Source organism: Natator depressus, chromosome 2 (genome assembly GCF_965152275.1).
Source record: "Natator depressus isolate rNatDep1 chromosome 2, rNatDep2.hap1, whole genome shotgun sequence".
NCBI classification, from domain to species: domain Eukaryota; kingdom Metazoa; phylum Chordata; order Testudines; family Cheloniidae; genus Natator; species Natator depressus.
Window position 1 is genome coordinate 671,748 of NC_134235.1, and position 27,387 is coordinate 699,134.

The following is a 27,387-nucleotide window of genomic DNA, read 5'->3' on the forward strand; positions in this document are numbered from 1 at the left end:
CTTGCATCTCTTTGGGTATCTTGGACATTAACAGCCACAACAGCGTGACAACCCTGGTCATTGACAGCATGGCTGTGTCAGACTTGTCATGGCTGCCTCCAGTGACTGAGTGACCCTTTGGCCTTTTTTTTTTTTTAATTATTTTTTAAACTCCCACACAGGAGCACAGGGAGAAACCCTCTCCAAAGCAAGGCACTTGTATTTTTCGCAAACAAGGCCTGGTAGTTCACCACCTGGGGCTGAAGTGAGGAGTATGTTTTGCTTGCAAACATGTGCGCCGTCACCCCCTCCCCCAAATCCTTACAGCAACTCTTGGTGACTCAACTTCTCTCCTTTAAGGCTGGCTTCTTACCCCCCACCTGCCCGAGAAGACCAGTATTCTACTGAAGCCCAACACCCACACCCCTGTGAGAGCTGCTGGGCCAGGACAGGCATGTAAAAAAGCAAAGGTGTCAGAAAAGGGAACAAATTCGCCACATTCCCCAGTTCCCTTGCTCTACTTTACCATATACTGCAAATCCTCACCTGCACCCCCATAAACACTATCATCTCTTGCCCTCCAAAACCACCTTCAGCTAACTCTAACCCACAAATGAGGGACGTTCTCAGCAGTTCCACCAGGCACCTCAGAGCAGCAGCCCTCCAATTCCACTGCCTCCTCCAGTGTGACCATGAGCTCAGCTAAACAGATTCCAAATGTCCCTCCCTACCTTTATTGCTGGAACAAACCCCTTCTCCTCATACCACCCCCAATAATTCACCGAAGGAGAGCTTGTTCATTCAAAGCCCTGCAGGCCCCGTAGCCAGGGTGCTGAGCTCTGCACTGCAGATGGTTAGCCCCTGGGGATCCCCTAGGCGACCAGCCAGGAAGGTGCCACAGTCACCCGACAGGACACTCACGTGGGGAGGGACTTGAGCAGGTTCTCACGCAGCTCCAGAGTCACCAGATTTGCCAAACTGCAAGAGAAAAGGGAGCGAGGAAGCCAGAATCACTGGGAGCGGGAGCAGGTGGGGCCCTTCAGGGACAAACTCGGATGCACAGACCCTCCCACAGGGCAGTCCTTCATATACATGGGTGCACGGTGTACACCAGTAGCAGAGGTGGGCTGGGGTTGAAATAAAGACGTCCTCAAATTATCGGGGCTGATGGAGACTTACTATTAAAACACCATGGAGGACGCTGTTCCCAGTCCAGGGGACAGGGGAGAGATGGCATCAGCCTATGACGCAGCCTGCATCCTGGAGATCAAACCTCACACACAAGGTGACGCCCTGCCCTGGGGGAAGGAAGGACATGCCCTCTCTGAGAGGGCCCTGAGGGTTCTGCCTAAGCACTCAGAGCTCATCATGCTGAGAGTCTTGCTGAACTGACTGCAGCTACTCGCAGGGGACCAAGTGGTGTATGTGCAGTAGAGTGGAAGATGGTCTTGTGGGACTCAGGAGGCCTGGGTTCAATCCCTGCCTCCAGCAGAGACTCCCTGTGGGCAAGTCCTCTCCCCTCTTGTGCCACAGTTGCCATCTAGGACACAAGAACAATGATCCTGACTCAGCTGCTGGACTGTGTGGGGGATAACCTCATTAATGTTCCTAAAGCCACAAGGAGTTCAGATAAATAGCTCTTTCCCCCATGGTGTAGGCACCCTCCACGATGATGGGGGTGCTCTCCTCCTGCCCACCCCACCCCCCTGCACTCCCCACACAACTAGCAAGAAGCATAAGTGCACTCACTTCCCGATATCACTGGGGAGGCTCTGCAGGGACACATCATTCAGGGCCAGGTGGCCCAGACTCCGCAGCTGGGTGAAGCCCTCAGGAAGCCTATGGAGGAAGCAGACTCATAGGACTGGAAGGGACCTCAGTAGGTCATTTAGTTCAGTGCCCTGCACTCATGGCAGGACTCAGCATTATATAGACCATCCCTGACAGGAAGTGACAAAGCCAGCACCGTTACAGGTTTGTGCACAAACAACCCCGAGTCCCCTCTGCCTCATCCTACTCCTTGAAAAGCTAATCCCTATCCCTGCAAACCTTTATACAGGGAGAGAAACTCACTGCGGCCCTACCCATTCCAAACAAACGACAATACCTACTGCCTAGATGCATTATGGGGGAGTCACACACATTGGAGGCAGTTCTGCTCCTGTCTGGCAAACCTTATGCTCACATACCAGTGCCACAAGGAGGCAGCAGAGAGCTAACTCTGATTTAAAGGGGCACACAGTCTGCAGAGGCCTTGGTGCCCACAAGGTACAATGGGTAGGGCAGGAGGAATGGGAGTGTCCGTCTACAAAGACTGTAATGGACGTTGGGGCACAACATCACCGAGTGGAAAGTGGGCACCTCGGACTCTGTATTGGAGGGCAGAGGAGTCCCAAAAGGACACAGGAGTAAAGGCTACAAAGGCATCAGGATGGGACATGAAGGGGAAGAGTCCCTCTCCGTAAGGTTCTGGGTAGACTCCCTGAGACCATGTGCTCAGCTCCAGGCACTGTATTAGCAGAGAGATGCTGACAAAAGGGAGGGAGCTCAGAGCAGTTCTGGGGACCAGCAGGGCTGAGTTACCAGAGGGACCACCAAGAGCAGAGCACCTAGGGGCTGACAAAGGAACAAGGCCACTTCTTTTAATAACAGGTTCTCATCTCTGAGGAGGGATAGGGAAGGGGTAAGTCGGGTGTAAGGTATGGAAACTATCAGGGGCAAGACAGCTTCGGAAGGCAGCGACAGGCTTTGGATCACCTTCAGCGTGGCTCTCAGCACTCTCATCAAACCTGCTGCCTCTGATGGTGTGAGGCGGGTGGTGAATCCAGAGGACGGCCATCTCCTAGGATATCAAAATCTTTTCCAAGGTGGGTATGCAGGTTGCCAGCCCTGAGAGTATGATGTCCTTTGTCTCCCCTGGAACTGATTCTTACAGGGGGGTCACAGGCTTTGCCTCTTTCTATTTTAGTTCTAGGGAATGTCAAATACGAGCTGCTGGGCAAGGCAAGCTGGAGAGAATAGGGTGCTTCCCCCTTCCTCACCCCATGCACCGAGTTCAGCCAGGAGAGGAGACTGCCTGCCCCTCCTCTGCCCCTCCCTACCTGGAGAGGGGATTCCCACTGAAGTCAGCAATCTCCAGGGATTTGCAGAATTTGATGCTTTCAGGGATTTCTGGAATGTCTGAAGCAAAGAGGGGGAAAAAAAGACCCCAGTAAGAGCCAGTCACATGGAGATAAGAGTGTACGGCAAAAGCCCATCACATGGATTCATAGATTTCAAGGCCAGAAGGGACCACTGTGATCATCTAGTCTGACCTCCTGTGTAGCACAGACCACAGAACTTCCCCAAAATACTTCCTAGAGCAGATCTTTACAAAAACATTCAGTCTTTATTTAAAAATTAGCAGTGATGCAGAATCCACCACAACCCTTGGTCAATTGTTCTAGTGGGTAATTACTATCACTATTAAAAACGTACACCTTATTTCCCATCTGAATTTGTGGGGACAAGGGAGGCCCCAATGAGAGCCTGTCACACAGTGGGAGGACGGACACATGGAGACTCCATGGCACAAGAGCAGCTCCCAGCAAAGTTCCCTCTAGGAAGCTCCTGAAGGGCACATCTTCCTTCAGGCACAGACACTGACATCCTGGTGACAATGGGTGGCCCATGGAGCAGTGCTCTGGGTGGGGCACTGGGGTGCTGGAAGAGCCTGGTACTGGGCTCCTGACAAGGCCCCCCACCCCCCCCAAGTTCCCTGGCTGGTTGGCCTTACCATTGCGAGAGATGTCTAGCTCCACCAGCTGCATGAAGTTGGCCACCTCGGGGGGAAGCCTCTGAATCTCATTGTCACTCAGGCCTAGCTTGCGCAGGTTCAGGAGCCGGAAGAAAGGCTGAAAGGAGAAAGCAGCAACAGCTCCATAGGGGATCTCATCCTATCTGCTTACCCCAGCCCTACACAACTGCCAGCAGTCGACAGCTTCCTTCTGCCCAGGCCCCTTCTTGCAGACATGCCACCTCTCAAAGCTGCAGCTGCCACGCAGGAGACACGCAATGTGAGACTGAGCAGCCAAGGGGGGTGGAGCTAGAATTATCTGGCACAATCCGTGTAGGGAGCAAGAAGCCGTAGGGACCAGCGGCTTAACAGACTCATTGGTGATCCAGAACAGGTGTAGGGAAGGAGTAAATGGAGTCATTAAGTGTGTCGTGGCCCCAACCCCATTATTCTACACCTCCTTATCACCCCCCTCCCCTCTATGCAGGCTGGAAGCTCCTCAGGGCAGGGAGCGCCTTTGCTTGTTTTGCAGGCACACAGCAAATCAGAGGAATACTAATGAATCATAGAATCATAGAATATCAGGGTTGGAAGGGACCCCAGAAGGTCATCTAGTCCAACCCCCTGCTCAAAGCAGGACCAATTCCCAGTTAAATCATCCCAGCCAGGGCTTTGTCAAGCCTGACCTTAAAAACCTCTAAGGAAGGAGATTCTACCACCTCCCTAGGTAACGCATTCCAGTGTTTCACCACCCTCTTAGTGAAAAAGTTTTTCCTAATATCCAATCTAAACCTCCCCCATTGCAACTTGAGACCATTACTCCTCGTTCTGTCATCTGCTACCATTGAGAACAGTCTAGAGCCATCCTCTTTGGAACCCCCTTTCAGGTAGTTGAAAGCAGCTAGCAAATCCCCCCTCATTCTTCTCTTCTGCAGACTAAACAATCCCAGCTCCCTCAGCCTCTCTTCATAAGTCATGTGCTCTAGACCCCTAATCATTTTTGTTGCCCTTCGCTGGACTCTCTCCAATTTATCCACATCCTTCTTGTAGTGTGGGGCCCAAAACTGGACACAGTACTCCAGATGAGGCCTCACCAGTGTCGAATAGAAGGGAACGATCACATCCCTCGATCTGCTCGCTATGCCCCTACTTATACATCCCAAAATGCCATTGGCCTTCTTGGCAACAAGGGCACACTGTTGACTCATATCCAGCTTCTCGTCCACTGTCACCCCTAGGTCCTTTTCCGCAGAACTGCTGCCTAGCCATTCGGTCCCTAGTCTGTAGCGGTGCATTGGATTCTTCCATCCTAAGTGCAGGACCCTGCACTTATCCTTATTGAACCTCATCAGATTTCTTTTGGCCCAATCCTCCAATTTGTCTAGGTCCTTCTGTATCCTATCCCTCCCCTCCAGCGTATCTACCACTCCTCCCAGTTTAGTATCATCTGCAAATTTGCTGAGAGTGCAATCCACACCATCCTCCAGATCATTTATGAAGATATTGAACAAAACCGGTCCCAGGACCGACCCCTGGGGCACTCCACTTGACACCGGCTGCCAACTAGACATGGAGCCATTGATCACTACCCGTTGAGCCCGACAATCTAGCCAGCTTTCTACCCACCTTATAGTGCATTCATCTAGCCCATACTTCCTTAACTTGCTGACAAGAATACTGTGGGAGACCGTGTCAAAAGCTTTGCTAAAGTCAAGAAACAATACATCCACTGCTTTCCCTTCATCCACAGAACCAGTAATCTCATCATAAAAGGCGATTAGATTAGTCAGGCATGACCTTCCCTTGGTGAATCCATGCTGACTGTTCCTGATCACTTTCCTCTCATGTAAGTGCTTCAGGATTGATTCTTTGAGGACCTGCTCCATGATTTTTCCAGGGACTGAGGTGAGGCTGACTGGCCTGTAGTTCCCAGGATCCTCCTTCTTCCCTTTTTTAAAGATTGGCACTACATTAGCCTTTTTCCAGTCATCCGGGACTTCCCCCGTTCGCCACGAGTTTTCAAAGATAATGGCCAAGGGTTCTGCAATCACAGCCGCCAATTCCTTCAGCACTCTCGGATGTAACTCGTCCGGCCCCATGGACTTGTGCACGTCCAGCTTTTCTAAATAGTCCCTAACCACCTCTATCTCCACAGAGGGCTGGCCATCTCTTCCCCATTCTGTGATGCCCAGCGCAGCAGTCTGGGAGCTGACCTTGTTAGTGAAAACAGAGGCAAAAAAAGCATTGAGTACATTAGCTTTTTCCACATCCTCTGTCACTAGGTTGCCTCCCTCATTCAGTAAGGGGCCCACACTTTCCTTGGCTTTCTTCTTGTTGCCAACATACCTGAAGAAACCCTTCTTGTTACTCTTGACATCTCTTGCTAGCTGCAGCTCCAGGTGCGATTTGGCCCTCCTGATATCTTTCCTACATGCCCGAGCAATATTTTTATACTCTTCCCTGGTCATATGTCCAACCTTCCACTTCTTGTAAGCTTCTTTTTTATGTTTAAGATCCGCTAGGATTTCACCATTAAGCCAAGCTGGTCGCTTGCCATGTTTACTATTCTTTCGACTCATCGGGATGGTTTGTCCCTGTAACCTCAACAGGGATTCCTTGAAATACAGCCAGCTCTCCTGGACTCCCTTCCCCTTCATGTTAGTCCCCCAGGGGATCCTGGCCATCTGTTCCCTGAGGGAGTCGAAGTCTGATGCATAAGATGTCTCCATTAATGAAGTCGCCAGTACATACCACACAGACAAGGGAAAGCCAGCCCACATATGTCAACAGAAAGGAGCATACAAAACGGCAGGTGACATGGATGCAAGGAGAGCGATTAGCAAGACAGGCTATCAGCCTGTCTGGAACAGGAAGCCCACAAGCAGATGCAAGGCCCCACAGGTAGGAGGAAGCAGTAAGGAGAATAAGGATATTGTGGAGACACTACATGGTTTTCTACATCAGTCTCCACCTCAGGAATGTGGGGAGATCCCCGCCCCAGGTTTCATCTTCTCACATGATGCAGAGAGTGTGCTCTCAGGGACTATGGTACTCGTAGAGTCCATGTCAGCTGCAATCTGCATATGTTGTAGGGGTCTGAGCCGCTCATTATAAAAGAGGAACAGTAACAATTCCTGGCTTGCCATCCCAGCTTACAGCTGATCCCAGACACATTTATCTAATTTCTCAAGACCTCCCATTGTTAGTCAGGGCTCAGCTGCCTGATCAGTCTCTTGATACATTTTATATACCTTCCCCTCTCAGGGTGGCACCCTGTCTATGGGACCAACGCCCTATTTTATAAACATTCTCCATTCTCTGGGAGGTGTCTGGGTCCCAGGGACTAGGGTCCCCTCATACCAAAGGGCACCTGCTCACACCGTGTTCCAGCTGAGCAGGATCACGGTCTTAGTCCTGTGAAGGCCATGGACGGGTTCCAGCTACTGCAAGACAGGGCCACTCAGGAGGGAGGGAGCAAGCCAGCCTGGGGACTGAGCTGGTAACTGTACCTTGCTCTCCAGAGCTTTGGAGAACTATTCCCTGTTCTCTTAGGACCCTGCTTTGCTCTGCATGGGTACCAAAGAAATAAGCTACAGCACCAAAAGCACTAGGTGCTGGGCCATAATGTGTACTACTGTACAGGGCTAAGGCTGTAGGAAGTTTCCATTCTAACTCCCTCACTTCAGGCCATGGCTCAGCCCAACCATTTGGGAGTCCAAGTGAGAGACCACGTGCACTGCCCCAGCGTAAACAATTCCTGTGACCAGTGCCATGGAGGATAGGAGGGAGGAAGTATGCTGGAACTGGGGTGGGAAGCAAGCCTTGCTGAGGCAATCAGCCATTCAGGGACCCCCTTGAGACTGGTCAAGAGTATGACCCATTGAAAGCTGAACAGAGGCAGTAGGTAAGATGCAGGTTTTTGTCTCTATGGCTGTGTCTACACTGCCACTTTCAGCACTAAAACTTTTGTCATTCAGGGGTGTGAAAAAAAAAAACCCCTGAGCGACAAAAGGTTTAGCGCTAAAAAGCGCCAGAATAGACAGTGCTTTATCGCCAGGAGCCACAGCTCCTGGTGATAAAGCTACCACCGCTCGTTCAGGGTGTTTTTTGTTTGTTTTTTTAAAATCGCTGGGAGAGCTCTCCCACGGCAATAAAGCACGTCTATACTGTCCATGTCACAGCGCTGTCGTGGCAGCACTGTTGTGGCCGCGTCATAACGTAGGCAGTGTAGACATACCCTATGCTCAAAACGATCAGCTAAGGAAGATGGTGCACATGCACGTCTATAGAAAACTCTGCTGACAGAAAGCAAGCCTCTATCATGAAAGATACTCATAGCCTGGACAGCTCACTACAACAAGGTACCTCTGAGACTAAGAGCTTACTTAGCTACATTCAAAAAAGGAGATTGGGAACACAGCTCATGAGTTAGATAGGGTGAGGCAAGAGGCTTTCCCTATAGGTAGCTGATTCCATCATTGTCCAGTAGGGAGTTTCTTGCAGCTGGTACTAGCCAGAGTCAGAGACTGAATTTTGAACTAGATGGGCTATAGGGCTGCAGCAATTGCTGTGTTCCCTGAATCACTGCAGAGATGTCAGGGACCACTTGCCAAAGGCCCCTCACCCGTTCCCAGTGAAATAAATGAGACTACTTGCAGAGCAGGCTACTCACCATGAGAAAGGAGGACATAATTTGGCCCTTGGTGGATTCTCAACACAGCCTCCATGAAGAGGCAGGGACTCATGTATGGAGTGTAGCGTAAAGTGGCCCTAATTCCTGATTGGGGTCTCCGGACTCTACTGCAATATAAATAAAAACTACTCCCACTCTACAGCTATCTGCCTATGATTGTCAGACACCCTCGGAGATGGTAAGTGTCTTACTCAGGGTCACACAGGAAGTTTGTGGTAGAGGTGGGAACAGAGTTATGTCTCAGTCACTAGACTACAGAGCCACACACACAGAAATGACTTCTAATCTATGTATTTATTCTGTCTGCCCATAAGTCACAGGTGGGTACCCAGGTGCAGCAAGTGCAAGGAGACCTTTATAGTAGACCAGAAAACAGACCCAGAGGCTGAGTGACTTACCTAGACAGCTACACATGGGCCTGAGTTAGACCTTGGTCTGACCCTTCTTTACTAGGTGACCACCCCCACCTTCAGAATGGGTCATTGATATGAATGAGCCACACTGAAGGCTGCCAGGGGTAACAAAATCTGTTCAGTACATGTGGTGAGGTGGCTGCCCCACACAGGTAAATGGAGGGTTAAAGCAGCCCTCAGGGAGGCTACGGTGGGGACTCAGACCCTGGAAGAACGAAGCAGGTTGCTCCTCGTAGTAGATAGCCTGAGGCAGGAGAGAGACATCCTGCAGGCCCAGCTGAGGGAGAAACTGGTGAGATAAGACTGGAGGGGGGCCTCTAAGGGGGAGGGTGTATGGTGGGGCAGCTGCCCCACACAGGTGGATGGAGGGTTAAAGCAGCCCTCAGGGAGACTGCACAAAACCCAACCAACGGAAGGAGGGCTTGTAGAGAGCCAATCAGGAGAAGGTTTGTTTGAACAGCCAATCAGGGCCAGGGAAGGCCATATAAAAGAAGGGCTGCTCAACAGAGCAGAGTCAGTCTCTCCCTAGAGTGCAAGGGAGAAGGACTGGCTGCCTTAGAGTACCACCTGAGATAGAGCAGTGCTGGACAGGGTCAGGGGAGCAAAAGGGAGCTCCAGCCTGAGGACTCCCTGGCTGAGGCCCCTGATACAACGGGCCAGGAAGGGGCTAGGGGAAAGTGGCCTAGGGAAACAGGCAGTGGGAGTTGGAGGAGCAGCAGCATGTGTCTGCTGGCTATAGGGTCCCTGGGTCAGAGCCTGGACTAGTGTGTGGGCCCAGCCCCCCTTTTCCCCCCCACTTGCCACAGAGGGGTGGCCAGTATTTGGACTGCACTTTACCCCTGAGGTGAGGGGCTAGACCGAAGGCTACAGTAGGCTGCAGCGGCAAGTGAATGGACTAGAGACAGCCAGTTTCCCCAGAAGCAGGGAGAAAGTGGAGTGGGGCACAGCCCGGCTGTGCCCAGAAGAGGACGCTGTGGTCCGGGGAATGTCGTGGGTCTTAGAGGTGGAGCAGAAGCAACAGCGGTGAGACACCACTAGAGGAAGGTGCACTGGCAACCAAGAGCTAATTCCCAGCACGGCCAGCAGGAGGCACCGAAGTGGCGAGTCTGACCCCATCACAGTAAGATACAGGCCTAGTTCAGCACTGCATAGTAGAGAACAAGGTCTTCGGTCTTCTACAGAGGCCAGATAAGGGGGAGAAAGGTTATATGAAAAGCAGGGAGACAGTACCTATGCCATGAATGGAGCTGTCCACCCTGCTGGAGGGGTTGGGCTAAGGGCTGCCAGCAGCAGGTTTGAAATACTCCTCCTTCCTAGAGCTATTAGTTCAAGTCAGCTCTTCACAGTCAATAGGCCAAGACCTATGCAGTTTACTGTGTAAGTTTCTCAAACCAGACCTTAAGTACAGTTGCTTACGTATGCGTATTAGCGAGACAATGAAGCATTGCTGCTCATTTGCTAAGGCTATACAGAAGATGTAAAGTGCTTTAAGAGGAAAGGCGCCCATATAAATTTACAAAAAGAAAAGGAGGACTTGTGGCACCTTAGAGACTAACCAATTTATTTGAGCACAAGCTTTTGTGAGCTACAGCTCACTTCATTGGGTGCACCGAATGCATCCGATGAAGTGAGCTGTAGCTCACGAAAGCTTGTGCTCAAATAAATTGGTTAGTCTCTAAGGTGCCACAAGTCCTCCTTTTCTTTTTGCAAATACAGACTAACACGACTGCTACTCTGAAACCTATATAAATTTAGACTCTTACTGTCTACTATACTTCCATAAGTCACAGGGCATGGGGAGAGCAATATCAGCAGCAAAAGTGCTATTTAATTCAGCTTAACTAGCGTAAAGGAGTTTAATAGTAAGGAAACAAGTGTTAAATAGATATGAAATTGTCAACTCCAGCCAAGGCCTCAGGTCAGAGTAAGAATTTCAGAGGCTATATCCATTATCCTCCCCCACAGATTCTAGCAAGGGAGATTCAGGTTAGAAATTAGGTAAAGTTAACTATAATAAGATAAATAGTTAAGTTTTGGAATAGGCTTGCAAAGGAGGTAGTGGAATCCCCATCATGGGAGGTTTTTAAGAACAAGTTGGACAAACACCAGTCACGGACGGTCGAGGTTTACTTGGTCCTGCCTCAATCCAGGGGGCTGGACTTGATGACCTCTTGAGGTCCCTTCCAGCCCTAAATTCCTATGATGCTATAGAATTTCATGCAAAAAACAACTACCTTGGCAAGACTCAAAATGCCAAAGGGACATATAGCTCTTGTGTGTGTGAATTATAGCCTCAGTACAGGAGCACATACTAGTTTTCACATAGAATTTTTCTACAAGCAGAGATATAGGCCTAGGATGCATTCCACAGTCCATGCATTTGTATGACACCATATATATCTTAATCTAGTGCAAGTGGAGTGTAACAGCAAACAGCGGTGTAGGATTTATCTACCTAGTGTGAACACAGTTTACAGCACCTTATACAGGTACAACTGCATCTACACTAGGGTTATTTCAGCATAATTATGCTGGCAAAAAAAATCACACCCCTTACCAAGAATGAACAGCCCTTATTGCCAAAACACTGAAGAGATGTAACAGACACTGCTGTCAGTGAAACCAGACTCTGAGTCTCACCTGGAGGTGGTGTGAGCAGGCTACACCTTCTACTAGCCTAGAAAGGCCAGGGATGAGCTGAGACAGTTGGGGGTAGGGATCACCATACAGTCTGACATTCCCTGTAAGCTTGACTCGCTCCCCAAGGGAGTCAATGACCGACTTATAGTGCTCTCCATAAAATGTTCGCTGTATGCCACCATCATCAGAGCTAGGTGTCAATGACTCATACAGATGAGGTCAAGGAACTGTTTTATGAAGCAAAAAGAAAAGGAGGACTTGTGGCACCTTAGAGACTAACCAATTTATTTGAGCATAAGCTTTCGTGAGCTACAACCTTTTTGTAGTGGTAAACACCCATTTTTTCATGGTTTGTATGTATAAGAACATTGTCCTAGTTTGGCACCCCTCTGATGACCCTGCTGAAATCTTCATAAAACAGGTTTCAGAGTAACAGCCGTGTTAGTCTGTGTTCGCAAAAAGAAAAGGAGGACTTGTGGCACCTTAGAGACTAACCAATTTATTTGAGCATAAGCTTTCGTGAGCTACAGCTCACTTCATCGGATGCATACTGTGGAAAATACAGACAATGTTCTTATACATACAAACCATGAAAAAATGGGTGTTTACCACTACAAAAAGGTTGTAGCTCACGAAAGCTCATGCTCAAATAAATTGGTTAGTCTCTAAGGTGCCACAAGTCCTCCTTTTCTTTTTGCGAACACAGACTAACACGGCTGTTACTCTGAAACCTGTTTTATGAAGATTTCAGCAGGGTCATCAGAGGGGTGCCAAACTAGGACAAACTCATTGTACTTGAAGATTTTAAATGCACATGTAGGAGCTGACTCTGACACGTGGAGCAGGGTTGCTAGGCCATCACGACTTTGGATGGTCAAACTCAAATTGCCAACTACTTCTCTTCAAGTGTTCCAAGTTCAATCTCACTATTCCCAACAGTCTTCCAAAAGCCAACAAATATAAGACAACACGGAAGCATCCCAGGTCAAAACAGTGGCACATGCTGGACTATGTAATTGTATGGTCTAAAGACATCAAAGATGTACATATCACCCTGTCACGCTGTGTGGTATGGCTTTCAACAATGAGTGCCAATCTCAGGTCAGGCTGTCAGAAAACAAGGAAGACTCCCCAAACTTGTTTATTTTCTATAATTAGATTTCACCAAGCCAGTAACAAATGTGCACTCCTGGATCACTATACCAGTATTACCATGGAGTCACAGACAGTCCACTTAGGATCTCCAGCCCACCTTACCACCCAACCAAACTAGACTTTGATATTGGTCACAATACCAAATATTGCATCACATTAGTTTACTCACACACCAAAGGGCCAGTCGCTTTCCCCAGGTCAAATTGGTACTCTGGATCTCACCAAAGACAATGCTGGAGCCAATTTCTCTAGTAAACTGACTAAAGGTTTATTAGCTAAGAAAAGGAAATGAGTTATTGAGAGGTTAAAGCAGGTAAAATACGTTAACAGGAGAATCCAAGTTTGTAGATTAAAAGGGACAGCACAGATATAGTGATCTGCTAGTTTTCCATAAGCCTCTCAGGGTTCCCCAAAGTAATTTTGGGTATCTCTAATTACTCAGTATTCTACCATTAAAGAATATCAGTCCAGAGATGCAGGATCATTCCCTTAAGCCAGTATTTATAGATCCTGTTCACAGAAGGCAAGCTGACAGGTGTCTTCACCAAAGCCTGGGCTTTTCCTCTGTTGACAGTGAGTAGGTAATGCAGTTTGATCTGTGAACTCAATGACCCTTGCTTTGACTTTAGCCTTCTACTTCTTTTGCATTCACAAGTAATTTAGTTACAGTGACATATCTAATGCAATTGCCTGCCATTACATTCTTATGGGGATAGATAAATGAAAACAATAGAAGTATCATTCATTAGTATTAATGAAGTTCTAACACCTGAATATACACACTTTGATCTAGGGCAGCAGTACTCAAACTTAATTGCACCGTGACATCTTCTGACAACAAAAATTACTACACGACCCCAGGAGGAGGGGACCGAAGAAGGAGCCCACCCGAGTCCCACCACCACAGCTCCACTGCCCCAGGCAGGGAGGGGGGCCAAAGCTGAAGCCCTTAGGGGGCCCGGACCCACAATTTGAGAACCCCTGATCTAGGGTTATTTAATTAGAGACATACACAATGTAATGTAATAAGCAATCAACAAGTTTATAGACAAGTAAAGGCAATGCCATTAACATTCCCTTTGAACTAAACTAACACAAGTAAATTGGTCCATGCATACTAATACACTTAACATTTCTTTGAAATTCCCACACGTGAAATGACCTATAGCGCCAAACTAAGCTGATCTGTCAGCGTCACACACCCGTTGTTTGAGAGATGTTGAATGCTGGTCAGACCATCAGCTTGTGAGAAGCATGTCGTCACTACATTTCTCACTAGAGTGCCCCAAAAGACGTCTCAAACCACCAAAGAAGATCAATGTGACTGCCATTAAGGCAACCTGACAGAAGCTCAGAGATAAGAACGGCCATACTGGGTCAGACCAAAGGTCCTTCAAGCCCAGTATCCTGTCCTCTGACAGTGGCCAATGGCAGGCGCCCCAAAGGGAATGAACAGACAGGTTATCAAGTGATCCATGCCCTGTCACCCAATCTAGGCTTCTGGCAAACAGAGGCTAGGGACACCATTCCTGCCCATCCTGGCTAATAGCCATTGATGGATCTATCCTCCATTAATCTAGCTAGCTCCCTTTTGAACCCCGTTATAATATTGGCCTTCACAACACCCTCTGGCAAGGAGTTCCAGAGCTTGACAGTGCGTTGTGTGAAAAAATACTTTGTGTTTGTTTTAAACCTGCTACCTATTCATTTCATTTGGTAGCCCCTTGTTCTGGTATTATGAGAAAGAGTAAATAACACTTCCTTATTTACTTTCTCTATACACGTCACATATAATACAGCATCCAAGGTTCTTGGCTTTGTCAGGTAGTAACACCAGGGATGGTTCGATGAGAATGACTCAGAGAGACTGGCTACTGGAGACCAGGCACACTACCCACAAGTCCTGCGTGATGGACAAGAAATCAACAAGGAAGGCGGCCACACACTGTCAAGCCACACATACATAAAAAACCCGATTGAGGCTAATGAAGAACCACTGGTGGGAGCAGAAGGCTTCAGAACTGCAGAAAGTGGCTGATAAGCATGACATGAAGGCCTTCTATAAAGGTCTCTGTGCTGTGTATGGCCCAAAATCCAGTGGTTCAGCCCCTGTCCTCACAGCAGATGGTAACCAGCTGCTCACAAACAAAGGTGACATTCTTTTGCGCTAGGCTAAGGACTTTGATAGTCTCCTGAACTGTCAATCCATTATGTCCAACAAAGCCATCAATTGACTCCCACAGCGTCCTGTCCTGGAGGAGCTGTGTACCCCTCCTTAGATGACGTTACCAAGACCATCAATCAGCTTTGCACAGGCAAGTCTCCAGGCCCTGACAGCATTCCACCTGAAGCGTACAAATGTGGAGGTGTTCACCTGGTCAGGAAACACCAGTATTTAAGACCCTCTGGGAACAGGGTACCATGCCCCGGGAGTATAAGAAAGCTTTCATAATCTATCTATATAAAAGGAAGGGAAGCATACCTAGCTGTGAAAACCATTGTGGAATCTCACTGCTGTCAAAAGCAGGGAAGATCCTTACACTGGCTGTCCTCAAGAGACTCTTCTCTCCCCTAGCAGATTCAGTGTATCCAAAGTCATAGCGTGGCTTTCATGCTGACTGTGGCACTAGGGACATGATTTTTTGCAGCCCACCAAATACAAGAGAAAGCTCATGAAGAGAACAAGGACCCATGCATGGTGTTGTTGACCTAACCAAAGCTTTCTATATGGCGAAACACCTTCATAAATTCGACTGCCCAGAGAAGACGATTGCTGTAATCCGCTCACTTCATGATGGTCAGAATGATGGAACGTGGTGACTCAGAGGCCTTCTCCATCACCAATGGCACCAAACACGGATGTGTAATGGCTCCCATCCTCTTTGCCGTTGCCTTTTCAGCCATGCTCTTGTTTGCATTCTAGGGCTTTGACAGAGGTGTACACATCTGGTTTAGATTGGATGGGGTGGGAAGTTGGGGGGTCTATTCAGTGTTCAGCAAACTCAGGGCCTTCACCAAGGTAACTGAACAACTGCTAAGAGAGCTCCCGTTTGCTGACAACTGTCCCCTCACTGTGCAGACACTCAACAACATTCCAGTTATCGTGGACCGCTTTTTGCCTATGCCTCAAAATGCTTCGGTTTCACAATCAGCCTGAAAAAGACAGAGGTCATGTACCCGTCCGCACCAGACCACCAGCACCATGATCTCATCATCACAACTGACAACACACCCCTCAGTCAAGGCAATTCTGCTACCTGGGCAATATACGTTCCAGCAATGCTATGTTGGATGAGATCACTCAGCACCTCGTAAAGGCCAGCTTGGCATTTGGCAGGCTCGCCCATAGGCTCTGGAAGGAGCATGGAGTCTGCCTCAGAACCAAGATAAAAACCTATCGCACTGTTGTACTCACCTCGCTCCTCTACGGCTGCAAGAAATGGACATGCTACCAATACCTCAAACAGCTAGAGAGCTTCCACCTTCACTGTCCAGGATCTATCTGCAACATCAAGTGGCAGGACAGGATCCCTAACACTGAAGTCCTTGAAAAGTGCCAAATCCTTGGCATTGAGAACATGCTCATCAGGGCTCAACTTCTGGGTCGGACACATGATCCGCATGGAGGTTTCCTGTATACCAGAAGTGGTACTCTACTGCCAGCTGAGCACAGGAATTCGCTCTAAGGTTCGACCCATCCTCAGATATCAAGATACCGCAAAGGCTAACCTCAAAGCATGCAAGATAGACATTAAAACCTGGGAACTCATTGCACTAGACAGACCCAGATGGAAAGGTCTGCAACATGAGGCTGTGTCCACTTTTGAGGTCTCTGCAAGAGAAGAGAACAAGCCAATGCCTCAAACCCTCCCCTCCAACTGCATTTGCAATACATGCACTTGCATTTGCAAATCCAGGATCTGACTCACTTCCCATGTGAGAAGCCATAAAAATCAGTAAACCCATAACTTAAGTCAACACTAGCTGAATACTCCTCAATCCAAGTGACAGGAGAATCCAGCAATATGCCAGTAAAACGTCACCTGTCGACCAGGCCTTACCGCAGTAGTTTTCAATGATTAAAGTCCCGTCAGTGTTGCTTCAGTAGAAGATCTGACTGTAAATACATGTTACAAAATAACTGTATATACTGTGTACATAAAGTGTTCTCAATTCACAGTAAAATGCAGTTTGCTATGCACTTGTCCTTATCCAATTAAAGTATCACAAAAAATTTCCACAGCAGTGGACAAGTATCAGTTCTGCACACAATTCCCATTTAGTAAAGAGCAGTATTTAATGATAGCACATCCATTTCTCAGAGTCAGAGCTGAACTTTATTTAAAAATATTTTGACAATAAACCATATAAAAATAAAAACTGTTACAACGGCAGGAAATTGGGTTTTCTATTTCCTGAAGCAAGTCCAAAGCTCTCTCTAGCGGCCGCCATTAACTTCTGCAGCATCTCCGCTTCTGTTTACAAAAATTAAGATTGTAGGTCTTATGATTGCAAAGAAAAATATCTAACTGTGACCCAAGTGTAACTGATGCCATGATTTCTGCCCAAGTCTGCATATGATCAACTCTGGTACTTCTGTCAGTGTTCAGAAGCTTTGCCAAGTTGTAGCATGTCAATTACTCTGCTGCAGCTCAGCAAAGCTATGAACCTGGGCAGATGCACTATTAATACAGCTCTATTCCTGAGACACAGTTTGAGATGTTAAACTACGGTTCAAAGGTGGGTCAGTCTAAAAAAACTGTTTTCCCTTTTTCAAAACTGCAGTACATGGCTGCTGAGAAATGTAGACTATAAAGCCACAAGAGAGAAGGACAAACAGGGTAAAGGCTTTTACTCAGAAGTGCAGAGCAGCAGCACCTCCCATTGAAGTCAACAGGATGTGCAAGTAAACAGCAAGTGCTCAGGGTTTAGCCTCTCCCAGTTAAGGCTGATTAAGACAACAAAATTAGCGTACACAGAAATAGTCTGAATTGTTCAGAGCTATCAGAAGGATGCAGACACAAGAGGGCAGAGTTAAGGTGATGCAAGCAACTCACAGTTCAGTATTTCCTGACTTCTGAGTGCTTAAACCTGTAACTTTAATGGTCTCAAATTTACTAAAGAAGATTTTACAATACATTCATTTGTGACACTGGAAACAGATGAACAATAATCAAGTATCAGAGGGGTAGCTGTGTTAGTCTGTATTCACAAAAACAACGAGGAGTCCGGTGGCACCTTAAAGACCAATAGATTTATTTGGGCATAAGTGGGTTTTTTATCCACGAAGCTTGGAGCTGAAAGTAACACAATCATAACAGCCCCTGTTTAAGTCAAATATTGGACTTGTTTAATTTGGCAGGCACAAAATAAGCCAACCGTGTGGCAAAACTACGCTGCATGTCTGTATAAGGTAGATATGTTCATGTGACATCTCTTCAGGATTATCTCAGCACCTGAGGTCACCAAAACATCATATCCTACTCCTTTGATGACCTGCATAGGATTGAAGTATTTATTGAGGAGCTGCAAATGTGGGGTGATGACTGCATAATCATTACACAGTCTCTGAGTGTTTTCTGCAGTGTGCCAAAGGAGTCAGAACAAATGCGAGATCAGGCTCACTGAGATTAGTTATGTACGTGTGCCCAGTGACAAAGGAACTAAAACAGCTCCAAGATAGGTGAAGGCAAACAGAAATGTCATAAAACAAGGTGGCCTTGGAGAAAGCTACTTGTCTTCACTTTCAAGACCATTAACATCTTATCTCCCCTTCCTATCATCTCTCATGCACTACTGAAAGGTCGATTCCAATGTCCATTGCTCTTGTTACGTTTTCAAATGAGCACCTTTGTAATTTCTCCCATGCTGACACTCACACTTGGAAGAAGTTCCCTCTAAACATCCACAAAACTAAATTATCCTCCTTCAAAAAAAGTAGATAAATTCATGGCGGATAGGTCCATCAATGGCCATTAGCCAGGATGGGCAGGGATGGTGTCCCTAGCCTCTGTTTGCCAGAAGCTGGGAATGGGAGACAAGAGATGGATCACTTGATGATTACCCATCCTGTTCATTCCCTCTGAAGCACCTAGCATTGGCCACAGTCAGGAGACAGGATACTGGGCTAGATGGACTTTTGGTCTGACCCAGTAGGGCCCTTCTTATGTTCTCCTTCAAAACCCTCCTTGAAACTGTCCTTTGCTGTGAGGCCTCTATAATACAGCCCCAAGATCACAGCCTGCTATGCTGACTGATACTGACTCACCGTTTCCTTGTACTCCCCTGGCCATTGTCTCTTGTCTTATACAGTCTGTAAGCTTTTTGGGTCAGGGACTGTTTTTTCCTTTGTTTGTACAGCACCTAACGCAACGGGGTTCTGGTCCGTGACTAGGGCTCCTAGGTACTACAGTAATAATGTCACATGCTAAACCCAATTCACCATAGCCATCTGAGTACCGAGAAGGGAAACAGAGCATGAGATGCCTTATTCTAACTAGATACGAATGCTGAGGTCAAAGTTTTTGTGTGTGCGTGCATGCAAACAAACACAGGAAACAATACAAAAGAGCCACTGAATCTATATGAGAGATTTCTGACTGTCACCGGTCCAAGGTTAGTGCAGATCTTTTAGATTTAAGTCATTTAAGCTGTTTTGAAACTGAGCTATTGCAAATCACACTGCTTCTCACCACACACTATAAACCACAGTTTGGTCATGAAAAGAAAAGGAGTACTTGTGGCACCTTAGAGACTAACCAATTTATTTGAGCATAAGCTTTCATGAGCTACAGCTCACTTCATCGAATGCATTCAGTTTGGTCATGAGCGTCAAGGGAGCAATCTTTAGTATTGTTTGAGTATCACAATACACCTCATTGTCAAAAGAACAAAAACCTTGGTAACAACAACTAACAAGCTTCCAGAGCCAGAGACAATTGACACTGACAACATTAAAAAAAGCTAAACACTAGGAAACTAGAACAGAAGAAATGCCAGGACAAGAATGCCAAGCAATTACCCTCCACCCCATTGCAAGTAGGAAGAATGTTAGATTCAAACTAGAATGCAGCAGGCCACCTGCCAAGGAAACAGCTGTATCAGCAGCACCAGTGTCACACCTCATGACACCTGAGGGTCAGTACAATGAGAGGAACAGAAGACATAGAATATCAGGGTTGGAAGGGACCTCAGGAGGTCATCTAGTCCAACCCCCTGCTCAAAGCAGGACCAATCCCCAACTAAATCATCCCAGCCAGGGCTTTGTCAAGCCTGACCTTAAAAACTTCTAAGGAAGGAGATTCCACCACCACCACCCTAGGTAACGCATTCCAGTGCTTCACCACCCTCCTAGTGAAAAAGCTTTTCCAAATATCCAACCTAAACCTCCCCCACGGCAACTTGAGACCATTACTCCTCGTTCTGTCATCTGCTACCACTGAGAACAGCTGAGCTCCATCCTCTTTGGAACCCCCTTTCAGGTAGTTGAAAGCAGCTATCAAATCCCCCCTCATTCTTCTCTTCCGCAGACTAAACAATCCCAGTTCCCTCAGCCTCTCCTCATTACTCATGTGTTCCAGTCCCCTAATCATTTTTGTTGCCCTCCGCTGGACTCTTTCCAATTTATCCACATCCTTCTTGTAGTGTGGGGCCCAAAACTGGACACAGTACTCCAGATGAGGCCTCACCAATGTCGAATAGAGGGGAACGATCACGTCCCTCGATCTGCTGGCAATGCCCCCATTTATACAGCCCAAAATGCCATTGGCCTTCTTGGCAACAAGGGCACACTGTTGACTCATATCCAGCTTCTCGTCCACTGTAACCCCTAGGTCCTTTGCTGCAGAACTGCTGTCTAGCCATTCAGTCCCTGGTCTGTAGCGGTGCATGGGATTCTTCCGTCCTAAGTGCAGGACTCTGCACTTGTCCTTGTTGAACCTCATCAGATTTCTTTTGGCCCAATCCTCTAATTTGTCTAGGGCCCTCTGTATCCTATCCCTACCCTCCAGCATATCTACCTCTCCTCCCAGTTTATTGTCATCTGCAAACTTGCTGAGGGTAAAATCCACGCCATCCTCCAGTACTTGTGGCACCTTAGAGACTAACCAATTTATTTGAGCATAAGCTTTCGTGAGCATCCGATGAAGTGAGCTGTAGCTCACGAAAGCTTATACTAAAATAAATTGGTTAGTCTCTAAGGTGCCACAAGTCCTCCTTTTCTAATTACTGACAGATATCCAGTACCCTGACCTCAATCCTACCCCTACTATTTAGTGCAATAGCACGCAGGGGGCCCAGTTATGGATCAGAGCCCAGTAGTGCTAAGTACTGCACAAACCAAAAGACAGTTTCTGCCCCACAGAGCTCACAATCTAAGGCAGGGGTGGGCAAACTTTTTGGCCCAAGGGCCACAACTGGGTGGGGAAACTGCACGTAGGCGATGAATGTAGGGCTGGGGCAGGGGTGCAGAAGGAAGTGCGGGGTCTGGGAGGGGGTGTGGTGTGCAGAAAGGGGCTCAGGGCAAGGGGTTGGGGCGCAGAGGGGTCCAAGGTGTACAAGGGGGCTCAGGGCAGGGGATTGGGGTGTGGAAGGGTGCAGAGTGCAGCAGGAGACTCAGGGTAGGGGGTTGAGGTGCAGGAGGGGTGCGGCTGGGCGCTCAGGGCAGGGGATTGCAGTTCGGACTCCGGCCTGACGCCACTTACCTGGAGCAGCTCTGGGGTGGCAACAGCACGCAGCAGGGCTAAGACAGGCTCCCTGCCTGCCCTGGCCCCACGCCGCTCCCGGAAGCAGCCAGCACCTCGTCCCTGCAGCTCCTGGGGGAGGCGGGGACAGAGAGCTCCGCGCACTGCCCTCGCCTGTGGGTACCTGCCCCAAAGCTCCCATTGGCCACGGTTCCCCTGCCCCCTCCCCCAGGCACCGCAGGGACGTAGTGCCGGCCGCTTCCAGGAGCGGCGTGCGGCACCACGGGGGTGGCAATCCCGCGGGCCGGATCCAGCAGGCTGTAGTTTGCCCACCCCTGGTCTAAGGCTATGTCTACACTACACAACCTATGGCAGCGTAGCCCTGAGCACAGGTGCAGCAAATGCTAACAAAAAGACTACTGCCAGTACAGGATCGCCATCTCCCTGAACGAGATTAGCGATGCCCACAGAAGCTCTCGTCCCTTGGCATTGTGGCATGTACACCAGGGGTTTGGTCGGCATAGCTCCGTGGCTAGGGGTTGTGGGTTTTTCACACCTCTGATTGACATAGCTATGCCAGCATATGCTTTAGGTGTATGGCAAAGCCTTGCTCCATTTGCACTTCAATCATGGGTTGGGTGAGTCTCCAGCTCAAGCTTTGGCTAACAGTATTTGATTATTTGCATCAGGAAGCTGTAAAAGCAACCCCTGGAAGGAGTGGATACCGACTCCTGCTATAGGACCTTAGCCTTTGCTAACCCCAAGTTGTGTGTGGCCCCCAGCTCTCTCCTGTGTCAGACCTTTATCACAGGTGGTCTCACTGAAGGGCCCGCGGGGAGCAAGAGAGATCCCCAGCTCCCTATGGGTTGGAGCCATGACCAGCCCCTTGAATGCCTCCTGTTGTCACATACCATGTTAGAGTAACTGACACCCCATTCCCAATAGAGGGGGGAGGGAGGGACGGAGGGCTCTAGGCATGTAACAGCCTATTAGGGAGGGACAGGGAGCCAGCTGTCCTCCTGCTATCACACACACAGACACTTTCAGCCAAGCTCGGACTCAGGCAGCAGCTTCCAGCCACACATAAGGGGCTTGATGAGTTTGTAAATATCCTCCTCAGGGAGTAAGGCTATCACAGGTGCCCAGTGAGCCAAAAACAAGCTGCAAAGGAGCCTGGGAGCCCCTAGCAGCGTCACCAAAGCTAGATGCTCAGGCACCTCCAGGGCTGACAAAGGCCAAGGCCAACCTGCATCAGAGGAACAACAGAGTCACAAAGACAACCAGGGCCATCTCAACTTCTACCCACAGGCACCCTTTCATCCACAGAGCCACTTCAGAGCTCCCCTCTCACACTCAGTCTGTGGGGAGGGTGCCCACATTGGCCCTTTGTTACTCGGGCTTCCTGACTTTACTTGCTTTCTATAATTCCCCAACCCTGCCCCTCTGGCTACCTGCATTAATGTCAGTAAAGCCCTTAGGATTAAAAGCAACTGGGCTCTAGGGTTTGGGACAATGCCCTCAGGATCTGATGGAGGCCAGACTGGGAAGCCACAGACTCAAAAGAGGATGCTTGGAATTTTGAAAGTGTTCCCCAGTACCCTGCATTTCCCACAGAGAGCCCCCAACCCAGCTCAGCCCCCTCCACTGGTCACTCATTCAACCAGATCCGGTGGAAAATGAACAAGGAGAAAGGGACAGTGGATAAAAGGATAAGACTAGCTCTTTGAACTGACAATGAATGAAGCAGCTTCCCAGCAACAACAAAATCCCCAGGGCAGGCCCTGAAAAGCCAGCCATTCTCCAGATAGGATTAAGCACCAGAACAGTCAGCCACAGACAGCACAGCGGGCAGCCCCTTCCCCACAAAGGGACAGTCCCTAAATGAGTCCACCAGTGTGTGACTATGCCAGCACTTGCTGGTTCCCAGCAAGAGGCACATTAGAGGTAGGTCCATTGGTCTGACGTGGGACAGCAGGAGGAGGGGGAAGGATACAGTGCTAGCTCGACTCATTGGCGTGATGCAGTATGGCAAGGGTTGGGGGGAAGCGAGGATACAGAGCTAAATGGTTACAAACTGCTGGGGGTCAGTCTGACAGCCAAAGGGGCAACAGGAAACTGGAGCCACAGCACCAGGATGGCATGGCCAGAGCTGAGTGCCCTTCCTCAAATCACATAGTAACAGGACTCTAAGCCAGCCCTTGCTGTGCCCTCCCCCACCCCTTGGATCTGAATGTAACTTATTCACGTATAGCCAAGGAGAGGGAGGACGCAGAGGACTTTGATCACTGAGTTACAGGTCCCTAGAACTAACTCTCTCTCTGGAAGAGAGTGGGGAGAATATGAATGTCTTCCCAGATTGGCTTCATGATTCTTCCTTTTCTGAATCAGTTCTCAAAAATACTGCAGATGAGGCTGAAGGAGGCCTGTTCTGTCCGAGGCTATAGCACTAGCTGCCCTTCCGCCTCCCCTGTCTGATCGCTTCTGGAAACAGAATGGGTCCCTATCCCAGGTTACAAATCTGTGATTTGGGAGGTTACCATGTGGTGTCTGACCCTCATATGCGCTACTGAATTTGCCCATTTCACACTTCAGTAACCAGTCCAGCCCCCTCATCGGGTACAGCAGCCTCATCCAGGGAGAGAGCCCCCCAGCACAAAGGGGACTTTGTTCCCTAATACTCAATGGTTCAGCAGCCCACTGCTTTTATCCCTCCACTTTCATCTAATTGACAGTCCCCACCCCCTCCTACCTGCACACAGTAAGGAGAGGTTTCCGAGTAGCAGCCATGTTAGTCTGTATCCGCAAAAAGAAAAGGAGTACTTGTGGCACCTTAGAGACTAACAAATTTATTTGAGCATAAGCTTTTGTGAGCTACAGCTCACTTCATTGGAGAGCCATCCCTAGGCCGGGAGGGGGAAGGGCACGAGGAATCCCCAGTCCCCTTTCCAATTCTGCATGGGAGAATGACACTCATTGTTCTGCAACACAGACAGCTCCAGGGAAACAGGTTTCACAGCCCGGACCCCTCCTAGCAGACAGCGGGGACCATGTGGGGAGGCATGTCAAGTGACATCAGCTTGGGGTGACATTTGCCTCCTGAGTTAAGTGGGTTTGGAGTCAAACCCATGGCATGCTTCGTCCTTGAGCCCCCATGAGAGGGGACTCCCAACTGGAGCAGAGCAGCAAGGGAGACATTCCGCTGCCTCACAGCATTTCAAAGACTCCCTGAGCCAGAGTAGCTGCAGAAGTCATGATTAAGATGGAGCTCTCTGTATGGGCCAACCTCTGAGATACGGAGGTGGAACGTGTAGGAGATAACCAGTATGACCGCTAGAGACCTGTGTACAACCTGCATTGTAAACAAGTTCTTTACAACTTACAGGAGAACAGTGCCAGGCCCAAGGGGTTCAAAGAGCTACTGTCAAAGTCGACTGAGCTCTGCCCTTCAGAGTGAGGAGACTCCCAGGCTCCACCAGCCACAAAGAAGCTCTTGGTTCTCTCCCCCTTTCATATTAAATAATACTTCATCACCTCAATGTGACCCAAAGGCTGCACTGTGAACGAGGCCCAGAGGTATATCGGGCTCTGCTCGGCAATACACAACATCTGGGCTCTCTCAGAAACCGAATCAACAGGCACTGTTTTTCCAGATCCCAGTTCTGCAAACCTCTCCCCTGCCTGGGATCAGAACAACAAGGCAGACTCTGTCCTGTTTACAGCTCAGCCGCCTTCGGAGAATCTTCAGGCCAAGCTCTGCCAATGAAGCTCCACTGACTTCAGCATGACAACGCACCCGTAACTAAGGGCAGGATTAGACCCTGTAGCTAGAACATAACTAACAGTTCCGCTGCACTGCTATTCACGAGCCAGAACAGCGCTCAGCTCCCCAGCCAATTACTGGGCCGGACTGGGAACGCAGTGCTCCGAGAGAGAGCACCCAGCGCCCCGCCCCATCACTGGGCCGGACCAAGCTGGCTGCACAGAGCTCATGGGAGTAACGTAGCAGAACTGTATATTTGTCACTGAAATGAAGGGGGAGGCTCAGACAACAGCCGGGTGCTTGGCAGTAAGATGTCACACAAGTGGCTCCTCCTCAAGGTGCTCACAGATATTATTTTCCACTCCTCTATTTCTGTATAGATGTGGACCTTTGTATGTTGCAAGTTTGCCTCAAACACACGGCATAAAATCTGCTGGGTGTTCCCCGTGGCCAAGTCAACAGTACTGCAAAACCTGCACTTCTGCCTTCCCAGCCTGTGGGACTACAGGGCCAAGCATGATGCCACATCGACAGAGGAAGCAGACAGTAGGAACTGTCTCTTTCTAGACTGCGTAGGTGGAATCCTCTTGCTTGGGGAAGGCAGGCTGCATTGGTGACACCCAGCAGGGCTGGGAGCAGAGACTGTAGAGCACAGACAAGATCAGATCATCCCTAAAAGATTCTCCCTGTCTTGCCCATTTCTCCCCTCCAAGCAACCGTGCTCAGAGCCAGCTCCTTGCACACCCAGACCATGGAATCAAGGAGGACCTAGCACGTTTGGGACTCAGTCAGCCAGCCAGTCCCTGCAGGCTACATAATCTGCCTCAACAAATTTCAGAGTGGTAGCCATGTTAGTCTCTATCAGCAAAAACAACAAGGAGTCTTCGTGGCACCTTAGAGACTAACAAATTTATTTGGGCACAAGCTATCGTGGGATAAAACCCACTTCATCAGATGCAAAGTAACAGTCCAGCTTCTAGCAGTGACCCATCCTTCTGCCGACACAAACTAATGATCAGGGAGAGTCGAGCCTAAGCACCACACTACTTCAAACGCCAACACACATACACATACACACACACACACACCCCGGCATTGAGAGAGGAATCCCAAACAAAGTGCACTCCCAAGCCAGTCCCCCTTCGCTTTCACCCACTGCTGTGGTTTGTCTTAGCCCAGCCCCCCCGCTACAGTGGGAGAGATGGGAATGCTTTGCCCTGCTCTAGGGCTGCCTGTCAGAGTATTGCACAGGTTTTCCAGCCATTAAATTCAACCCTCGAGAAGGCAGGTGTAACACATAGGATCACCTGGCACTGAAAATGCTAATGCAATTCTGGAACGCATAACACAGGGATCTCAAGTAGGAGTAGAAAGGTTGTATTACCTCTGTATTTGGCACCAGTGAGACCGCTGCTGGAATATTGTGTCCAGCTCTAGTGTCCACCTTTCAAGAAGGATGTTCTTGAGTAAGTAGAGAGGGGTCAGAGAAGAGCCACAAGAATGATTAAAGGATTAGAAAACAGGCTTTATAGTGAGAGACTCACGGAATTCAATCTATTTAGCATAACAAAGAGAAGGTTAAAGAGCACCTTGATCACAGTCTATAAGTACCTACATGGAGAACAAATATTTGATATTGAACCCTTCAGTCTAGCAATGGCTAGAAGTGGAACCGAGACAAAGTCAGAGTGGAAATAAGACGTAAGTTTCTAATAGTGAGGGTAATTAACCACTGGGGCAACTTACCAAGGGTTGTGATGGATTCTCCATCATCAGCATTTTTAAATCAAGATTGATTGAATGCTTTCCTACAAAATATGCTCTAGTTCAACCAAGAATGATTTTGGTGAAGTTCTATGGTCTGTGTTATGCAAGAGGTCAGATTAGAGTATCACAGTGGTCCGTCCTGGCTTTATAATCTATGAAATGCAACTCCCTCTGAACAGCAGCTGTTCAGACAGGGATCTCTCACCTGGTGCCAAAATGCCGCATCCTCTCTTGTTGGGATACAGCAGCTGCTTAACAGCTACATAGTAACACTACAAAACAGTTTAGAAGAGTGAAAGGGCAGAGGGAATATCTAATTGAAATGGCAGAGGGTATTCAGAAGTAGGATGCAATTACCCAAACTGAGATTTTGTCAAGACAATGGGGTTAGTTAGCACACCTACTCCTGTGAGAAAGCCCAAAGGACCATGAATAACTATGAGAGATCACAATATCCGTTTTAAGTCCCATTTGAAAGACTTCTCCAGCATCACAGCACCCCTAGCACAGGACTGGCACATGGG

General features: G+C 48.6%; 1 protein-coding gene across 17 annotated transcripts in view; it reads right to left on the minus strand.

Annotated features, from left to right (window-relative positions):
* The window catches only part of SCRIB (scribble planar cell polarity protein), a 232,708-nt gene that overhangs the window by 196,120 nt on the left and 9,201 nt on the right, over positions 1-27,387 (minus strand). For all 17 annotated transcript variants that reach the window (XM_074943613.1, XM_074943609.1, XM_074943619.1 and 14 more), the window contains exons 2-5: positions 3,755-3,872; positions 3,081-3,159; positions 1,729-1,818; positions 901-957 (exon numbers count right to left, since the gene is read on the minus strand). In XM_074943613.1, coding sequence (XP_074799714.1) covers positions 901-957; positions 1,729-1,818; positions 3,081-3,159; positions 3,755-3,872 — 344 coding nt within the window. The remainder of the gene's footprint in view (positions 1-900; positions 958-1,728; positions 1,819-3,080; positions 3,160-3,754; positions 3,873-27,387) is intronic.